The sequence below is a fragment of the Halichoeres trimaculatus genome, unplaced genomic scaffold, assembly GCF_033239565.1.
Source record: "Halichoeres trimaculatus isolate MK-OKI-2021-1 unplaced genomic scaffold, fHalTri1.1 fHalTri1_scaffold_8, whole genome shotgun sequence".
Taxonomy (NCBI): domain Eukaryota; kingdom Metazoa; phylum Chordata; class Actinopteri; order Labriformes; family Labridae; genus Halichoeres; species Halichoeres trimaculatus.
Genome location: NW_027437186.1, coordinates 28,769,196 through 28,786,866, shown reverse-complemented (window position 1 = coordinate 28,786,866; position 17,671 = coordinate 28,769,196). Strand labels below are relative to the sequence as shown.

Genomic DNA, 17,671 nt, shown 5'->3' with positions numbered 1-17,671 from the left:
GCCATAACTAACCACAACTAATCCCTGCAGCAATATAGTTCAACCTTCAACAACATTCAGTGATCAGTGCTAAATATTCACTAAGAGCACTTTCTGAGACCTTCTGAATCATTCTACCCCTGAGGACAAAGAGGAGCAGGTACACACGTGAGGAGTCAGCCTGCTTTTTTCTGAACAAGCTGCAAATAATTTAAAACTAATAAGAGCATTTCGGGCATCTTGATCACCAAGGTAGTCTGAAACTCTGGGATTTTTGATCCCACCAGAAGGTGCCTGAAACTAGCATATCTGCCTTGAGTTGTGATAAAAATTCTTCTAATCTGTTCATATTCAGCCTGATTATTTTCCCTCTGAACAGACGAGCTAACACAGATTCACGCTTTGAGCTAAAAGTGAAAAAGTTGATCTGCGTGGGATCCCTTTCAGTCGTGCTATTCCAAGCTTGTGCCGACATGAAACTCTGGGGCCGGATACAGAAAACACCCACAGCTTGCCCACATACTCAAAAATGTCCCAAAATCAAACAAGGTAGCCTACAATTACAAAGAAGCATTTTGTTGTCAGAGAAAACAGAGAAACAAAAAAACTTTCCCATGACTTTTCTGATCTGTAAGGGTAAGAACAAATAATGTCTGATTATTCTTGTGAGTCAGACAGAGAGCTGCCAAGTACACTTAGGTTACAATTGCATAAATCTGCCCAGGAGCAGATGCCATTTTCTATTTTGTGGTCTGGGGTCAACAAGTGGCAGCTTCAGTTTGTAGTGAAAACAAAGTTTCTATAGACGGTGAGGACTCTGACCCCAAGGGAAGAGCTGGGACTGTTTTATAATGTTATAACTTCACAAAACAGAAAAGAGATGGACGGTTTGAGAATTTGATTTTGGTCTAATCTGCTTTCCATTCTTTAAAAACAGCATGTGTAGACATAAATATGCCATTCGAATCAGGCCTCTTCCTCTGAATCCCTCATTCAAGGATGCTTTGTCACCAACCGGGAAACACTCTTGAATGAATGGGATGGACCCCGCTACTATCACAGAGTGTGCTGAAGGTGGACAGCTGCATCCTGAGGAGAGAAAAACACGTGGCTTTTGTAGAGGATATAGTGGAGCGTGTGTAGTTTGTGCATCTGCTCCTCTGTGTTGTTTAGAGTGTGTATTGAAAGGGATCTCCACTCCACTGCTCTTCACAGTGACTGGCCACAGTGAGAGGAGGGGAGTGGTTTTAAACACTCTGTTAGCTAACCAGAGGGGGGCTCAAACGAGTCGGGGGCTCATTGAAAAGCGAGCACATGCAGTCTGGCACCGGTAACCTGAGGGAATGACACACCAGCTCTAATTCCTGATGGCTTTTTCTCCTCCTCCTCCTCCCACTGAAAGGGAATAAAAGGAATCTCAAGAGGACCTTTTTTACATTTGGATGCTGTTTGGGAAACACGTCCTGTCACTTAGGGTAAAGTTAGAGCTCACTTTACATAAAAGTACAAAGCTTCACCATGAAGTTGCTCAATATGGACTTATTAGTTCTAAGTTTCTGCCTGGGTTTGGGGACAGGATACAACGCTGCTGGTAAGAGACAGTATCAGATCCAGAACGGGCCGTGCAGCTACACCTTTCTGCTGCCTGAGCAGGACAACTGCCAAACCCAGAGCAGCAGCTATGACAATCCAGAGCAGAAGGATGGACCTGCAGACAATGAGTCTGCTCAGAGGCTGGAGCAGCTGGAGATGACCATGGAGAACAACACGCAGTGGCTGCTTAAGGTGAGTTATGTCACACCACAGACTGAGACTGATATGACTCACTGACTGCAAAGCGTGATCTGGTATCTGAGAGAGACTTTAAAGGTGAGTTTGAGTAAGAAATGTGCAAAGGAGTAGTGCTAAGTAAAACCAAACACCGGGTAAAGAAAAACAGTAAATAACGCGATCCAACAAGGTATAATACAGGAGGCCTACGATACTGTGACGTACTACACCAAAAAGAGAATCGGGTAAAAAGACATAATACAATACATGATTATGTACCCAAAACTGCCGATGCAATGTGTGCTCTTGTTCGATTCAATACAATGAAAAAATCTATGATAAAAACAAGATATGACAGTTTGCTATCCTCTTGGGGGAGCTTGCTGCACACATTTAGCTGCCTCCAGAGTCATAATAATAATAAATTCAACAAATGTAAACCAAAAAAATCCATCTACAAGAAAACAGAGATGAAAATAAAGCTCTACATAAATCTTAAATATCAAATTCAGAGCTCCATCATTCTGCCTCAAGGCTTATCACTCAAGAAGCACAGCAGGAAACATTTGTTAACTATTAATTTTCTTTCCTCCAGCTCAAGTAACATCTGTGAATTAAATCAAGAACTGTAAACATGTTTTTCTGACTGGAAAAACTCAGGAAAAGCTGCTGTTTCTGACTCACACTCGACACTGGATCCTTTTGTGTTCGTGCTAACATAAGTGAGGCAAAGCTGTTTCTGTCCACTTGGATGTTTGTAATAGAAACTCCTGGAAACCAAAAATATAAGTGTGTCTTCACAGTGAGGTCTGACAAAATAAAAGAATGATAACGTATTTCAACTCTACTAAAGGCAAAATAAGCTTGCTGTGAGAAACACTGTCTCATAATCAGAGCTGAAGCCATATTTATCTCCAAACAAGCTTCTTCTTCGCTCCTGGGATCTGTTCTCGTAAAGAAGATGTCTCTCTTGGTTGTATAATGGGTTTGAGGACTGACAAAGCTTCCACACAGGTGTCCACACGAGGGACGCATGGTTCCCTTTCAGCCTGCTCAGCCTGTGCTTGTGAACAAGTGAACTACCTCTTTCTTTCTTCTCCTCCTCCTTTTCTTCTCCCTCTTCAGAGAGTAATTACACATGAGGACTTCACAAGGAGGGCCAGACAAGACAGGAACATCTCACAGCTTGATCACTCAATTCCTGCCCCATAACATAAAACAGGCTCTGATTTGTTCCACAGGAGAGCTCAGAGGGCACAACGCTTTGAAGCTCTTCAGTAACTAACGGCGCTCGTACACAGACGGCTGCCAAAGTGCTGCCTCAGAAACAAAAAGCCTGTTTACAGCACAAACCAAGATTTCACAAAGTCCAGCAGAACGTGTGGTTACATATTCCTAACAAGCAGAGAAGTGATGATTAATGAGGTGTCACAAAGGGTGAACACCACCTGCATCAACACACTCCTGTGTGTGTGTGAATGAAAAATGTTCAGTTGTCTTCTTTTGTTGAGCAACTTTACAACAATAATTCACAAATTAGAGGTTAAATATGAAAGAGGAATCAGAGAGAAGGTGAAACAGGTGGTTTCCCAGCTGAAAAGTTTCTCCTGAAAACAAATCTCCTATTCGTCGAGAAATAAAACAATGTGTGAGAACACAGGATGTTTTACGACACTCGTGAGGTCTGATAGCAGAAAGTCTGATTCATATTCCCACATTTTTTAATGTGACATTTTACTATGCCTCTGCGCAAATGTGCCAGAAGTGTTAATATCTGCAGGAAAAAAACAAGCAATACGGAAGCAAGGTGTGCTGTAGCTCATTGATAAAACCAAAAAGACAAATTTCTCCCGCGGCTTCGGAGTCTGAAACTGAAAAACCGGTGTTTGAGCTGCGGAGGCTGCAAATGTCGCTACCTTTAGGACCTTTTTCATTTTTCCATAACAAATACACCTGTGGGTGTTCAAATGATTAAATACTTCTTTAATTAGAAGGCACAAATGTTTCAGCTGCAATTAACCCTGAATAAGAAAACAGATGAATACATTTGGTTAATTGTATACAGTTTCAGTCAAGCAAAAAGGATGCAAGCCTCAGAGAAACAAATTACTGCCGCCTAATTTAGAGGATAAAAATGTTCCGTATGTCTAAAGAAAATTATCTCCCCTTTGATCCACAAACACTCTTCTTCTTGTCTCTTCGATGTTTCAAACCACTGCACAGCCCTGACTTCCATCGGGTGCGATTTTCTCAGCTGACAAAAGAGGAAGAGGATTTGTTGTCCCGCTCTCATGTGAATAAGGAACACAGTCATCCCTTACTGACGCCTTTGAGACAAGCGGAGTAAACAACTGATTAGATCATTGACTGTCAATGGGAAATCCTGCCAGCAATCTAAATGAAAAGCTTCCACCTCACACACATCCCTGTGTGTATCCAAGAAAGTAAACACACATGACAGGAAGTCAAACAAAATCAGCACTGATTGTTACTTTGATACACACCAGGAGAATAAATTATTTAGGACAGGTTATTTTGGAGTTGCTTTACCGACTGATTAGTAAATAACTGATGTGACGTTGGTGTCCGGTTGTACACAGATGTCGAAGGATGTAACTCCTCACTCAACACATCCATCCTGTTTACGAGTCGTGTGACCTGATTGCCGCTCAGGAACATCGTGCAGGAAATAACTTAATGATTGGTGTTGGTCTAAATTTGGTGATACAGTAAGGTGGACAAGGAGAAATTGCGTTGAGATAAATCAGAGACCTGAACCGAGCACCTGATGTATGCTTGAGTCACTGTTTGATTTATGTTCAGGAGGATAGGTATGGTTACATCAAGTATAAAAGTGTTTAATCCTCATCAGATCCTTTCACCTGTGAATTCTGTCTAGATCAGGTTAACAGAAACTTTTCTGCACTTACTGCTTAAAAATAGAGAATATGAGAGCAATACAGCAGCACTGCAGCCAAAACAAGCTCATTGTGTGTAATTCCTTTAGTTGGGATAAACATCAATTGAGATAAACAGGTACAACCATCTCTTTTGGATCTGCGTAGGTAAGTTTATGTTTTCCAAATCTTGCCTGATTAACTCAAACTTGAGGATAATCCCTGGAAACAGGATGCATCTAGGCTCTGCTTTTGACCTATTTTCAATTTGTCATGAGAGATTGAGGTCAAAAAGTGAAGCCAGTCATTTTTATGTGCATACTTTCTGGATGTCAAATTCATCAGTTTATTCTCAATAACTGTCGTCAGGAGACCAGATAATTACCTAAATAAAGGTACAGTTTGGCTGGTAGCGTTTCTTTTACAATGTTAGTTTCATAACCCTCTTTCCATTCAAAACAACATTAAACCAAACATGTAGAAAATAACAGCAACACCTGCGACCTGTACAAACCCCTCTTTCCCTGAACTTTTCTTTTTGCGCTTTCTTTTCACTCCACTAAGCCAGTCCCGTAAACAAATCAAAGCCCATAACGTGTGGTGGTTCGTGGTTGCTCAATATCTGCTTTAATGTGTCTCCTTCAACTTTATTGGCATCACCATCAGCCCCTCATGTGTTTAAACTTTACACTTACTCTTTGGGTGTAGTCTCTGTGCTGTTACCCATTTGTTTCTGAAAAAGTGCAGAAGCCCATCATTAGTTTTGCAAGTTTAATGACCTCAAAAATAACAAGTGATAAAAAAAAATCTTCACCCCCCTACAGTTTCTGCTGAAAAAATGAGTTACTCAGAATAAAACTATTTTCTGAACCAGGCTGTAAACATGTTTTATTGCAAAACAGATCAACTTCTTAGTTTGGTTCGTATGTGGTTTCTCCAACCAACCTCAAGTGGACACTCAATAAACTACAGTTTCTAACTATACGGATGTATGCTGATTGATCTGATGTGACGTGTGTGATCTGGTTTTCTCTGGCCTTGCTCTTGCTATTCAGCGTTAAATGCTTTTGTTGTTGTGTTGGGACCAATCAGAATTAAGTATTTAACACAGCTGAGTGGTTGGTATGAGAGTCTGTAAATAAAATCTATTCGAAACAATCAAACTGGAAAAAAGCTGCATTGTGTTCAACACCACAGAAGCAGGACTGTGTTTGAACAGCTCTATGGTTACACCAACTACCAACCCTTACAACTTAACCCAAAATGCATCTAAACCTCATTGTGTCTTATCTGTGCTGTAGCTGGAGAACTACATCCAGGACAGCATGAAGCAGGACATGGTCCAGCTCCAGCAGACGGCTGTACACAATCATACAGCGACGATGATTGAAATTGGAACCAACCTGCTGAGTCAAACTGCAGAGCAAACAAGAAAACTGACCAACGTGGAGGCACAGGTGAGTCTGAGCTGCACGTAGATAGAAAGTGCAAACAAGCCATGCAACAGAGAGCTATTCAAAGTCTCCATTGGATATTATTCTAATGAAATGTGGTGCAGGTTTTCTAGCTGTTGCATTGCATGAATGTGAAAGTTATATTGTTTAAAGCATGTATGCATCAAATACTGTAGCTTTAAAGAGTTAAAAACATAGGCAGAGAGAAAAACAGGCAGGAGTGCGTCAGTTTATTATTGTGGCTACACGTCAATGACCTTATGTGAGCCAACTGTACAGCATTTCCTGTTATTAGCACACTCGTATTCCCACAGAAGGGGTCTATCAGTTTGTCACAATCACACATCCGTCTGTTCAAAGACATCAACAGCTCCACTGGAGAGACATAGCTGGGATCTATGTAAACAACCTGCTTTTTGCTGAGTTCAGTTCCTCCAAAATGGGAAATTCGAGACAAGGTCCTCAACCTCGGAGTTTAGTTCAATATGTGGGTCTTTAAAAACAGGTAGGTCTCCAATGTGTGCTGTGTTCAGGTGCTGTGTTGGAATTTTGTTGTTGCTGCCATGTTTTTTTCCATTTCGCCAATGGGTGTTTGTTCACCCCAGGAGTGCAAACGGAGCTTTTGTTGAACTTGATGCACTAATGGGAAACAGAGCATAACATCCAAACAAACCGCCTGTTGATGGGACAAAAGGTTGATGCTTTTCATGTCATTTAAGAGAAGTGTTGTTCATTGCTCTTTTGCCATTCTTTCTTACTGTATGGTAGATAATTTCTTTGTTGTAAAAATGCTTCTTGGCAATGAATCTTATACACTTGGAAAGCCTTTTTACCTTGATTTTAAATGGTGCTACATTGTGAGGAACATGCATTTATAGTATAAGCAGCAGAACTGAGTATGTGACCTCTGAAAACTTTGCCAAATCATCTCTGCCAATGCCAGACAGCTTCTGCTGTTGAGATTTGTTTGGTGTCATTTGATGGATTGGATATGTTTGTGTTGATTTTGTTTAATGTTTGTTTCTAATGCATTAGAAAGTTTTGATATTTCTTTAAACTTATTAAATTTCATGATTGAAAAACATTTCAACCTTCAGAACACATGAGTGAAACTATGAGATGATCTGAGGTTGCTGTTGAGGCCATCATCATCATCAATAGGAGCATTTATAAACTGACCCATAGATGACACAACGTACTGATTCGTAACTGATTACGTACGTAACTGATTCACTGATTTGTTGTCATGAACACACAACCCCCATCTTGGCCTCCCTCCACAGGCTCCCTGTTCATGTTAAGATTTCAATGCGTGCTCTTAAATCTGTTGCTGGATAAGCACCTCAGCCCATCTCCAACATCCTGCATGTCCACACTCTCTCAGAAGGTCTTTGTAGTCTACTAGTCAGCTGCTTCCTTTGGTCGCCAACACTAGGCTGAAAACCAGAGGCGACCTTTTCAGCAATGGCTCCTACTGTAGCAAACGAGTGAATCGTACGAATCGTCTTATGCAACTAATTCCCCAGTCATTAAACAGCGATAAGTCCCAACTAACTTTTTAGTCTAAAAGTGAAACAACAAATGTACCTCTATTCTCATACCAGTTATGAGAAGCCAACTATGCTTGTTTACATCCAGGTAGCAGAGCATTACAGGGTTATAGCCATTGACTGAATAATTAATGGACATAGTCTCTGTGATGTCATCCATCTGTTTCTGAAACTATGTTTTGAAGCAAATCATCGGTGGGAGCTGTATTGTAAATGATGTGGGCTTTTAGCCTCCGCACTAACAGCTATAGGGCGCCTGCCTGTCAATCAGCTGAGCTGTGCCTCTGATTGGGTGAAATCCCATTCTTGATATCTTCTAAAATGACAAGTAACAAGAAGACTTTGGCCACCGTCTAGTGCATGCTAAGCTATTCAGTTTGAAGTCAATTTTGTACCAGGCCGTAAACATCATTATTTCTGCTGTGAAGACAGATTTTTTTTGTTTGGTGTGTATGTGGATCCCGATACTTTTGAAGCCAGCCTCAAGTGGACACTTAATGAACTGCAGGTTTTAGCATTTTCACATTGCTTCATACCACTGGAGGTTGCCGCTTGGTCATGGCAGTAGCCCTAAGGGAGCTATAGCCTAAATGGGTAGCTTCTGTACAGCTAAGACACAACATGTGACCATCATTTGAGACCAGCAATAATAAAAGATCAATAATTAGTTTAACAAACTAGTAAATCTGGTGCTGGCAAACGTTCAACTGTTTTCGTCAACTACACATCATTACTTCTCAGTTTTTCACCAAGCATGAGCACAACATGATCTCTGACTTTCTGTATTTTCATTTTCTTAATTTTATGTTTTTATGTTTTATTTTACAGTATTTCACTGCATTTTACAGTGTTTTAACCTTTTTTGTGGTTGTGTTGTTGTAATGAGCTGCATAAACTGAAATATTTATTTTTTCTGTTATCAGGTAATCCATCATACAACCAGACTTGAGCGCAGACTTCTGGAGAATTCCCTGTCAACCAACAAGCTTGAAAAACAGCTAATTGTCCAAACAAATGAAATCAACAAGCTGAGCGACAAGAACAGGTGAGGACAATGAATCCTGCACAGAATATAATTACATTGATAAAAACATTAAGTCAAAATTTACTGATATCTCACTACCTTCTTCTCAGCTTCTTGGAGAAAAAGGTGGGGGACATGGAGGAGCAGAGGCAGATGGAGCTGAAGACGCTTACAGAAGAAAAGGAACAGCTTCAGACTTTGATACTGAGGCAGACAGCGATCATAGGCGAGCTGGAGCAGCAGCTGCTCAGAGTCTCTTCTAACAATACGGTACTCCAGCATCAGCAGCAGGAGCTCCTGGTCACCGTCAACAACCTTATTCGTTCCATCTCATCAGGCTCGGGGAGAGGTAAACTCTTCAACCTGCAGTATAATGACATGCATGACCTCAACTTATATTTATGTGCACAAATTAATCCAATCAAAGACTCCTGCTGTTAACACTCTTAGTTCCTCATTATCAGGGCCTTTGTTCACAGTTGAGCTGCGGTCACCTTTCTAATTACCGCATGTTTCACTGTCGAAGCACCAAAGCAATTAGCATGTTGTTTTCATGTGAATTTATCAAAGTAAGACAAGTGCAAACATGAATGTTTAATGTGACATAAACAAGGCTGTTTCATCTACAGAGACAAAAACAGCCATGATGCAGGACACTCCGACCCCGTTTATGGACTGTGCTGCTGTTTTCAAGTCAGGAAACACAAAGAGCGGAGTCTACACGCTGACATTACCAAACACGACAACAGAAGTGAAGGTAAAGTTAGCATGTTTTATTCACACAGATAACATTATTAAGGAAAAGCTTCCACAGTTATCAAATCTTGTTGCAAAGATGCAAGGTCACATTTGTGGTTGAATTGCACACCCCTTGAATAGAGGCCTGAGTCCCTGAGGTTACTCCAGTTTGCAGCCCTTATACACACTCCCTATCTCTTCCCCCCAGCTCTCTGCTCTATTGACTGCCCTGTCCTGCCAATGCAGGCATTAAAATCCCAAAATCAACTTTAAGGAAGTAGTACTAATCATCCCAGGGCAGTGAATTTACTTTACTGGGATGTGCTGACCCATTCACACTTATACAGCCTTGTAAAAAACAAACTGCACACTTCTGGAAGTGTAGTGTAGATACACTGAAATGTTCTCAGACTTCCATTAGAGACGTACATGCTTGAGCCAAAACTGGAATCTCCTTAGATACTTTTCAGTGGATGCAACTTGAACTTTTTACCCCTTCCCTGCAACTTAACATGTGGTTTATTGAAGCTCAAAGTTGGAAAAGAAGTTTGCTAAATTATTCTCATAACAATAATTAAGAATTGCTTATTACAGAAACCTTTCCTCCCTTGTGTTTGAAGGCTCTCTGTGACATGGAGACAGAAGGAGGAGGCTGGACAGTGCTACAAAAACGCTTTGACGGCCGTGTTGACTTTCACCGTACGTGGCAGGAGTACAAAAAGGTAAACGCCATCAAGAAGAAATTCTTCCCTTTGAAAAATAAAACCTAGGCTACAGCTTTCTTTCCAAAAAAAGCACCAGACAGTGGCCAGTTTTGGATTTGGCAGGCAACAAAGACCCAGTGATTCCTCTCTGTTAGAGGCAATTCCAAGAAGAAATCCAAAGAGAGAAAACAAAAACCACGACGACAAACAAACACATCTGAAGTGACCACCGTCTCCTTTGAACAAAAGTGATGCCAGCAGGAAACTTTTATGCTTTAGGAACTACAGTAATTTTTGCCATTTGCCAACTGTTTAACAAATGATTCAATCCCAGCACATCTCACATTCTTGTGAAATGGTTTGAACCTGAACTATAATCTCCAGATAAAGGAGTTACGTGACTCAACAGCACGCTGAATGTAAAAGGGTCAATGCCATCTGTCTATTCAAAGCAATTATTAAAGATGAGAGCGGTCATGACATTTCTGCTGAGCCCATCTCAATGTACAGTAGCGTCCTCATAATTAACATCTTGTTCTGAATAAGCTTCGAGTAGGCACTGAAAGTATTGAGAGTATCTTATGAAATGAACTAAACCTTCAAACTCTATGCCTTTCTGAACAAGTTTCTTCTGTGTCGTTTCAGGGGTTTGGAGAACTCACAGGTGAATTCTGGTTAGGAAATGAATTTATCTCCAGGCTGACAAATCAACAGTCGTACAAACTGAGGATCCAGCTGAGTGACTGGGAGGGAAACTATGGTTTCTCTCAGTACGACCTCTTTTCCCTGGACAGTGAGGCACAGAATTACAGGTAGGTTATTCTAACAGAAGAAAAGAATACAGGTGTACAATGCTCTGCAACAATTTCTGAATGTATCTGAACTTTGCTTCATAATAAAACATCATCAGCATAGTGGCAACTATTAGAGATTAAGATGCACTTTGCCTCTCATGATCAAGTACTAAAACTTACCACTTCTGGCCAAAAGAATGTCGCTAAAGCTGGCACCTAATGAGAGGTGTAGTTTACAATTTGCAAAAGAGATAAAAAGACTTTGGCAGACCACATTACCCAAATGTCCTTGAAGCCGGTGAAATGCCAAAAAAACTGCAGCTCATTTGCTTGACTTAAAACATCAAGGACAGCCTGATCCTGATTGCATTTCTATAGCCAACCCCTCTTGGTAGGGGGCGTGTTAGCCAGATGCCGATAGCCACATCAGCTACATAACAGAGTGACAGCATAGCAGACACAGAGACACCTGCTAATAAATCCAATGAAGAGGAAAAACGTGACACAGTAAACAAGGAGCAACAATGGAGGACATCCAGCAATTTGTGTCCATTGTAATGGAATTTTCAAAAAAAAAAAAAAAAACTAACTTTGCAAAGTCAACTAGAGATTTAAACATGGCAGGGTTATGTTTTGTACTTTATAACCGCTGTTGCACAGGAAGTAACGCCTTCAACCAGTCAATGGACTGCAGTGTGTCTACTTCCACCTTCTAGGGTCAGATCGATATGTCATGCCAAAAAGTGGGACTATACTGGTTGGCAATTTGGGGACCTGTCCCGATTTCAGTCAAAAGAAACGCCACAAAATGCACACCGTACTGAGGCAAACCAAACTGAACCGCTAGTGGAAACAAGGCTTTAGGTCCCCCAATTTGGGGGCCCTTCACAACAAAAGGCATAAAACGAAGCACTTATTGTGTATTAATACAGCCATATTGCATATCAGATTAAACAGGAGAAACTTAGCTATGAATGCCATCAAGTCATAAATTAACTTAACTTTCTGTTTGCTTAAGTAGCACTTGAGACATTACTCTGAGTCAGGGACATAAATACCAATAATGACACCTCTGAATAAATGTCACAAGTATTTCCTTTATTATGACACAATAATGAGTCAAAAAGACCTTGTTGATGCAGAGCTTTACGCTTTTCATTCAGAGTATGTAATTTTTCAAGCATAGACCCAAAAAAGAGGCCAGGCTTTAAGTGGTTAATTGTGATATTCAATGGTAAATTACTGTATTATCATTTTACAGGCTTTAACAGTAAATCTATAGGCATGTCAACTGTAGAGTTACAGTAAAAAGATGTAGATTTACTGTAATTATTAGTGTATGTAGAGTTAGGGACTTTGAAGAATTTGCTGTAAATTACTGTGAAATATTAACAGTAATTTACCAGTTTCCACTGCAAAGTTACTGTTTAAAGGTGTGTTTTCACTTAAATTAACTTTCAATTATATGCAATAAGTGACTATGAAGATCTTATGGTAAATAACTGTACAATGTTATTACTAGCTCTTAGCTTTATACGTGAAGTTACAGTGAGAAGCTGTATTTTGACTGTATTTAACTGTAAAATATATGCAATAAGTGCAGATGAGTTTAAGTAAAATCACTGTGAAATATTAAAAGTAAATTACTATGAAATTGCTGTGAAATTAATAAACCTAGTAGCTTCCTGTCAATTTGCAGCCTAAACTTTTCACTGTGTAGCTTCTGTACATAGGATGTGTGATTCATTCACCGGGCTTGACCTGCACTCCAAATCCTCTTATTCAAAAGATGTTCATACCCTGGTATAGAAACGATGTGGTCTCTTAACCTTGTTTGTGAGTGTACTGGAAAAGAGTTGAACATCTTTTATAACTATCTCATGTGTTGAGTCACAGCTGGGCGCAGAGCGGCCTGTCGTTGACCTTTTTCCGGCCTCTAGATTAGCTGTAAATTAGTCAGCATTTCCAATTTGAACAGAGCCATCTTTGGACCCCTCTTCAGAAGGTGCATGGCGTCACTGAGACTTCATCTGTGATTTATACTGTATGTAAATGAGATGCACACATGAATGAGTACAAAACATTTCTCAAGTGTCAATTTTAGAAGAGCTGTGAAGAAGTTTCGAGCTGTTCAATCATAGCATCATTTCATCAACACTCGCGTCTGAATGGCAGCCTGCACCTGGTTTATAAGTGGTTCAATTAGAGGGAATAATGAGGTGGAATAATGAAGTGGAATTAGACTCATTCTCTACAATTAGTTGAGCGACAGTGATGATGAGACCGTGATGATGGAAACACAGCTATGGTGGTCATTTTCCACTGAATTTCACTCATGTAACTCGTGTTTATTCCTGTCTCTGCTCTGCGATGCACATCTTAAACTCTCAAAAAACATCTTTGAAAAGCCCATCCCATGATCTCAAAGGCTGACCCCAAACAAATTGTAGAAGCTTCATCTTCTCAGCAAAAGTATGCCTGATATGAATGTTCTGGCATCAGCCCAAAGAAAATCTCGTAAAGCCAGAGAGTGTTTGAAAATAGGAAATACATGAAATGTCTTGGATTTCAGGCATAGTGTCAGCACCTCTTGGCAAAAACACAACCTTTAGGGGTATTTTCCCCCAACCTAAGCCGATTTTAGGAGTGGATCGGGTCCTTCTTTTGAATTTCTCAATCAGACCTTGAAATGCTCCACACAGTCCTATTCAGGTCTAAAGTCTACTCTTCTATGACCTTAAGCTCAACATTCAACTCAGTAATCCGAAATAACTCTAACGACAGACATACCAGTTAAATTTTTTTTTACAAAATAAGAAAAACACTGGGAGGATTTTGGACATGACAGAAAAAAAGAGTGTTACGTAAGAGTGCAAGTCCGTAATGCAAATAGCTCAAACTTCCTATTGTACGATCCCATTTTAGACAAACAGAAGTGAAGCTGCAGCCACAGAAGTGTAAAAATGTGTAGGATGCTGCCTTTTGAGGAACAGCAATTACAGACTTCCTCCTCCTCTTCCTTCATTTTTCTTTTTTTTTCATGGTACAGGATACACCTTAAAGGCTTCAGTGGAACAGCAGGCAAAATAAGCAGCATCGGGCAGCCAGGAAGTGATTTCAGTACAAAGGATGCAGACAACGACAGATGTGTTTGCAAATGTTCACAGCTGACGACAGGGGGTAAGGAACATATTCTTTAAAGTCTGATATTTGCACATGTTAAAAGAACTACAATAACCACGTCAACTTGTCATGGCACTTGTTGGAGAGCAAATTCCCACTCAAACGAAATCTTGGCACTTCCCCCGAAAATCTTCAAGAGCATTTTTTAGCGCTCCCTTACTTTTGTAGGCAGGTCAAAGAGCACAATTAGCTCCGAGTTAATCACTGATAAACTCATTGGGGAATTCAGCTCCTACAATAGCTGACATTAATAGCCTGGGAACAGAGCTTTTCCCTCTCTCCTCTCGTTGTTTAGAAGTCCTCCTCCATTCCGCTCAAAGTGACTCTGCTGCCAGAAGTTTGTCTCGCTCTGAATCAGGGTCTGCCAAGTGAGCACGAAAGCATGAAAGCTCTTACCCTATCCCTTTTTTCCCATGAGGGGTCTCCCACAGGGGACTCCATTTGTGCATTATGCTCAATTGTGACTGAGTGGCACAAATCCAGTAAACAAGAGTGAGGCAGGATCTGTCATTTGGAATCTGAAACCACATGTTTTTAATGAACATCAATTTGAAAGCCAGTTATTTTTATGACATGGCACAAAAGCTGTTGGTTAAATCTATAATTATGATGTCCTTTAATTAAATCAACCACTTACTATGACTATAAAGGGAAATTCTACCAGTTTTTAAACTATTTTAACACTGTGTAAAGAGTACTACTTGAACCAGGGGAAGCTTTTCAAAGTCTTTGTTTGACTTTTCACATTTTCTTATGTGATCACCTGAGTTAGAACTGAACAAGGCTGAACAGTAATTTTCAGCTTCAAGCTTCATTAGCCACTGGTAACATTACACTATTAACTGAGTGAATCAAAGATGATTTAATTTGTGGGTAATGCAAGCAACAACCACAAGAAATATGTTGATGATACCTTCAGAATGGCAGCATTGCTTTAGCTCCTTTTCTATCTCTCTTGAATTTTATCTTTTAAATCTTAATATCTATAAAGTTAAGTCAGCAATTACCACAGAACAATACAGCAGATAATTCATTATTATATTTTTCATTACATGACAGTCACCAAACTGTTACATCTCCAGAATTGATTTCATGCTTAACAATGTTTCAACACCATCCTCTTTATATGCAGCGTGTCTTACAGCTTTTTAACTTCAAAGGTTTGTCTTACAGGAGTGAAGACAGCCTCAGTTTTAATTCATGCGTTGAGCATAAGTAGCTTCAAAGGCCTCCTAATTCAAAGACAAAGTATGTGCATATATGACCTGGAAACTTCAAAAGTTATCCAAGTATAGTTCAGCTCTGATGCTGGTTTTTATCTGAAAGATTCAAGATTTGAAACACTGGTTTAAAAATAATCTAATCCCCAGCTAAGTTTGGACAAACTAAGTCTGAACCCCATATACAGAAACTTTTGCTGCAGTCATTGGTTTGACAACCAGCCAAGACTACTTGCAGCCATTACCAATAAAGTCCTGCATATTTGCAATTTTAAAATCTCACAAATTTTGCAACTTTAAAATGTACAAACTTGCTTCTTTTTTCACAAATCGACTACTTTTTCTCACACAGATGTGCCACTTGCTTCTGAAATTTGTTCCCACTTTTGAAAATTTGCTGCTTTATTCTCACAAGACTGCTACTCTAAAATCTGCAAGTTGAGAATCACAAACTTGCTTCTTTTTCCTGACAAATATACCAACAAATTTACTTCTACATTCCTGGCATATTTGCCACTTTTCCTCTTAAAATTGCCCCTTAAAAAACTCACAAACTTGCAACTTAAAGGGACTATGGGGTCTTGACTGTTGGGGATTGAATTACAGCACATCAAACAACACAATGCCAGTCAACCAAGTTTAGCAGTGAGAAGATAGATCTGTGCTTTTCACTTTGTGACACATTAGTTTGTGGCTTTGTGACTCATACATTTTCTACTTTTAAAATTGTATTGAACCTCAGAAAAAATTGTGAGATTAATATGAATATTGAATATTACTATTAACCTGCTTCATTTTCCCTTTTACAGTGGCTTTAATAATTGGTCATAAAAATGCCCCAATAAGTAACTGAATTATAACTCAATAAACTGACTATGTCTGCCCTCATGTTGCAGGTTGGTGGTTTGATGCCTGTGGTCCATCTAATCTGAACGGCATGTATTACCAACAAGGCCAAAACTCAAATCGCTTCAATGGAGTCAAATGGTACTACTGGAAAGGCTCGGGCTATTCACTGAAGTCCACTATGATGATGATAAGACCGGCAGACTTCTCGGGTTCCCTCTGAACTGAAACGCTCAGATTACACACAGTTTGAAGGGGATTCTGCTTCACAAACAACAAGGCACAACTCCACCAAATAAAACAACCTCTCCAAGGACCCAAAGCACTTCAGACATTTTTTTTTACCAGAAGCAGATTTTGTTCATTTTGTGGTTTCTGTAAATTATGGACTATCATGGACATATTTCTACTGATATCTTATACTGTGCTTTAAATAGTTATGTCATTTTGTTGTGTAATAACAGCTTTTCTATGAGACAAGAGAAACCATAGTAAATGTGACAGGAAGCTAACGCATCAATTTTAAAAACAGGGGGCTATGGTACAACATGCAGACAAACAACTGGAGTAAAGTATTTGTTACATGTGTTCTGGAAGATCTGATGCTAAAATGTAAATCTGAAGTGTAAAAATTACAGAAATATTTCTCTGTAGAGACTCTATGTAAGTATTTGTTGTTTAATTTATATGTAGGATTTTTAAGCAGATATTTAACATTTTTATAAAGATGAAGATTTCTTACAGATCCTAAGGCGTTTTTTTTATTGCACATAAACTAAGAGGCATCCTGTTCAAATCCTCTTACAGTAATGTTTCTTTATGCTAACACACATGATCGTTACAGAGTATTTTGGGGAAGTTGTCTTTTTATTTATGTTTCTTTTGAGGCCACAACAAACTGGAGACTGGGTTTACATTGACTAGATTTTAGTTTGTAACAGTTAAAGCTGATTGCTAAACACAAACAGAGAGGAGGAAGATCTCTTGACTGAACTACCTACCAGCTTTTTTTCCTGAGCAAAGCCTGCTCTGCACTAAAACCATGATGGGCTTGGTGACAGAAAAAAAAAACACCAGCTCCTCATAATTATCATTATTTCTTTTCCATTTTCAGAAAGATTAAAACACTCTACAAACTCAGCGAAATTGTTGTGATTTTTGTTTGCTTATACAAACAGAGCCTGATTAAAAAAAAATAAAAAAACGAGTTCAAGCTGACTGGCAAGGGTGAGCAAAGGTTAAATCCATCGTAAATTGCAAGTGAGTTGTTTGCGTGAATAAAACAACCTGTTGTGCATTGAAGTGGGTCAAAATTGCCCCTTTCTGTGCAAATGAGCCTCATTAAAAAAATGTATCTCTCATTCCACTGTCATGTAATTTTAACAATTTCCTGAGAGTAGATTGTGTCTGCGTCAGAGTGTGAACACAAATTTTACCCTTAAACTTTGCAGCTACTTTTTAGACTTTAATTCAACATGTGAATGATTAGAAAGTAAATTACCTCTAAATAGC

General features: G+C 39.5%; 2 protein-coding genes across 2 annotated transcripts in view; one reads left to right on the top strand and one right to left on the bottom strand.

Moving 5' to 3' along the window:
• Positions 1 to 17,671, bottom strand: part of mcph1 (microcephalin 1) — a 34,857-nt gene that overhangs the window by 4,788 nt on the left and 12,398 nt on the right. The gene's annotated exons all lie outside the window — the stretch shown is intronic.
• Positions 1,278 to 17,404, top strand: angpt2a (angiopoietin 2a). The gene is made up of 9 exons (XM_074675642.1): positions 1,278 to 1,764; positions 5,948 to 6,103; positions 8,574 to 8,695; positions 8,785 to 9,023; positions 9,304 to 9,431; positions 10,033 to 10,134; positions 10,762 to 10,928; positions 13,960 to 14,090; positions 16,210 to 17,404. The coding sequence occupies exons 1-9, from the start codon at positions 1,498 to 1,500 to the stop codon at positions 16,380 to 16,382; spliced, it is 1,485 nt and encodes a 494-aa protein (XP_074531743.1). The 5' UTR covers positions 1,278 to 1,497; the 3' UTR covers positions 16,383 to 17,404.

Bases quoted from the DNA above. Each gene is read 5' to 3' on its own strand.
- angpt2a (XM_074675642.1), top strand. From the start codon at position 1,498: ATGAAGTTGCTCAATATGGACTTATTAGTTCTAAGTTTCTGCCTGGGT. The intron at 6,104-8,573 runs GTGAGTCTGAGC...TTCTGTTATCAG, and splicing joins TGACCAACGTGGAGGCACAG to GTAATCCATCATACAACCAG. The intron at 9,024-9,303 runs GTAAACTCTTCA...TTTCATCTACAG, and splicing joins CTCATCAGGCTCGGGGAGAG to AGACAAAAACAGCCATGATG.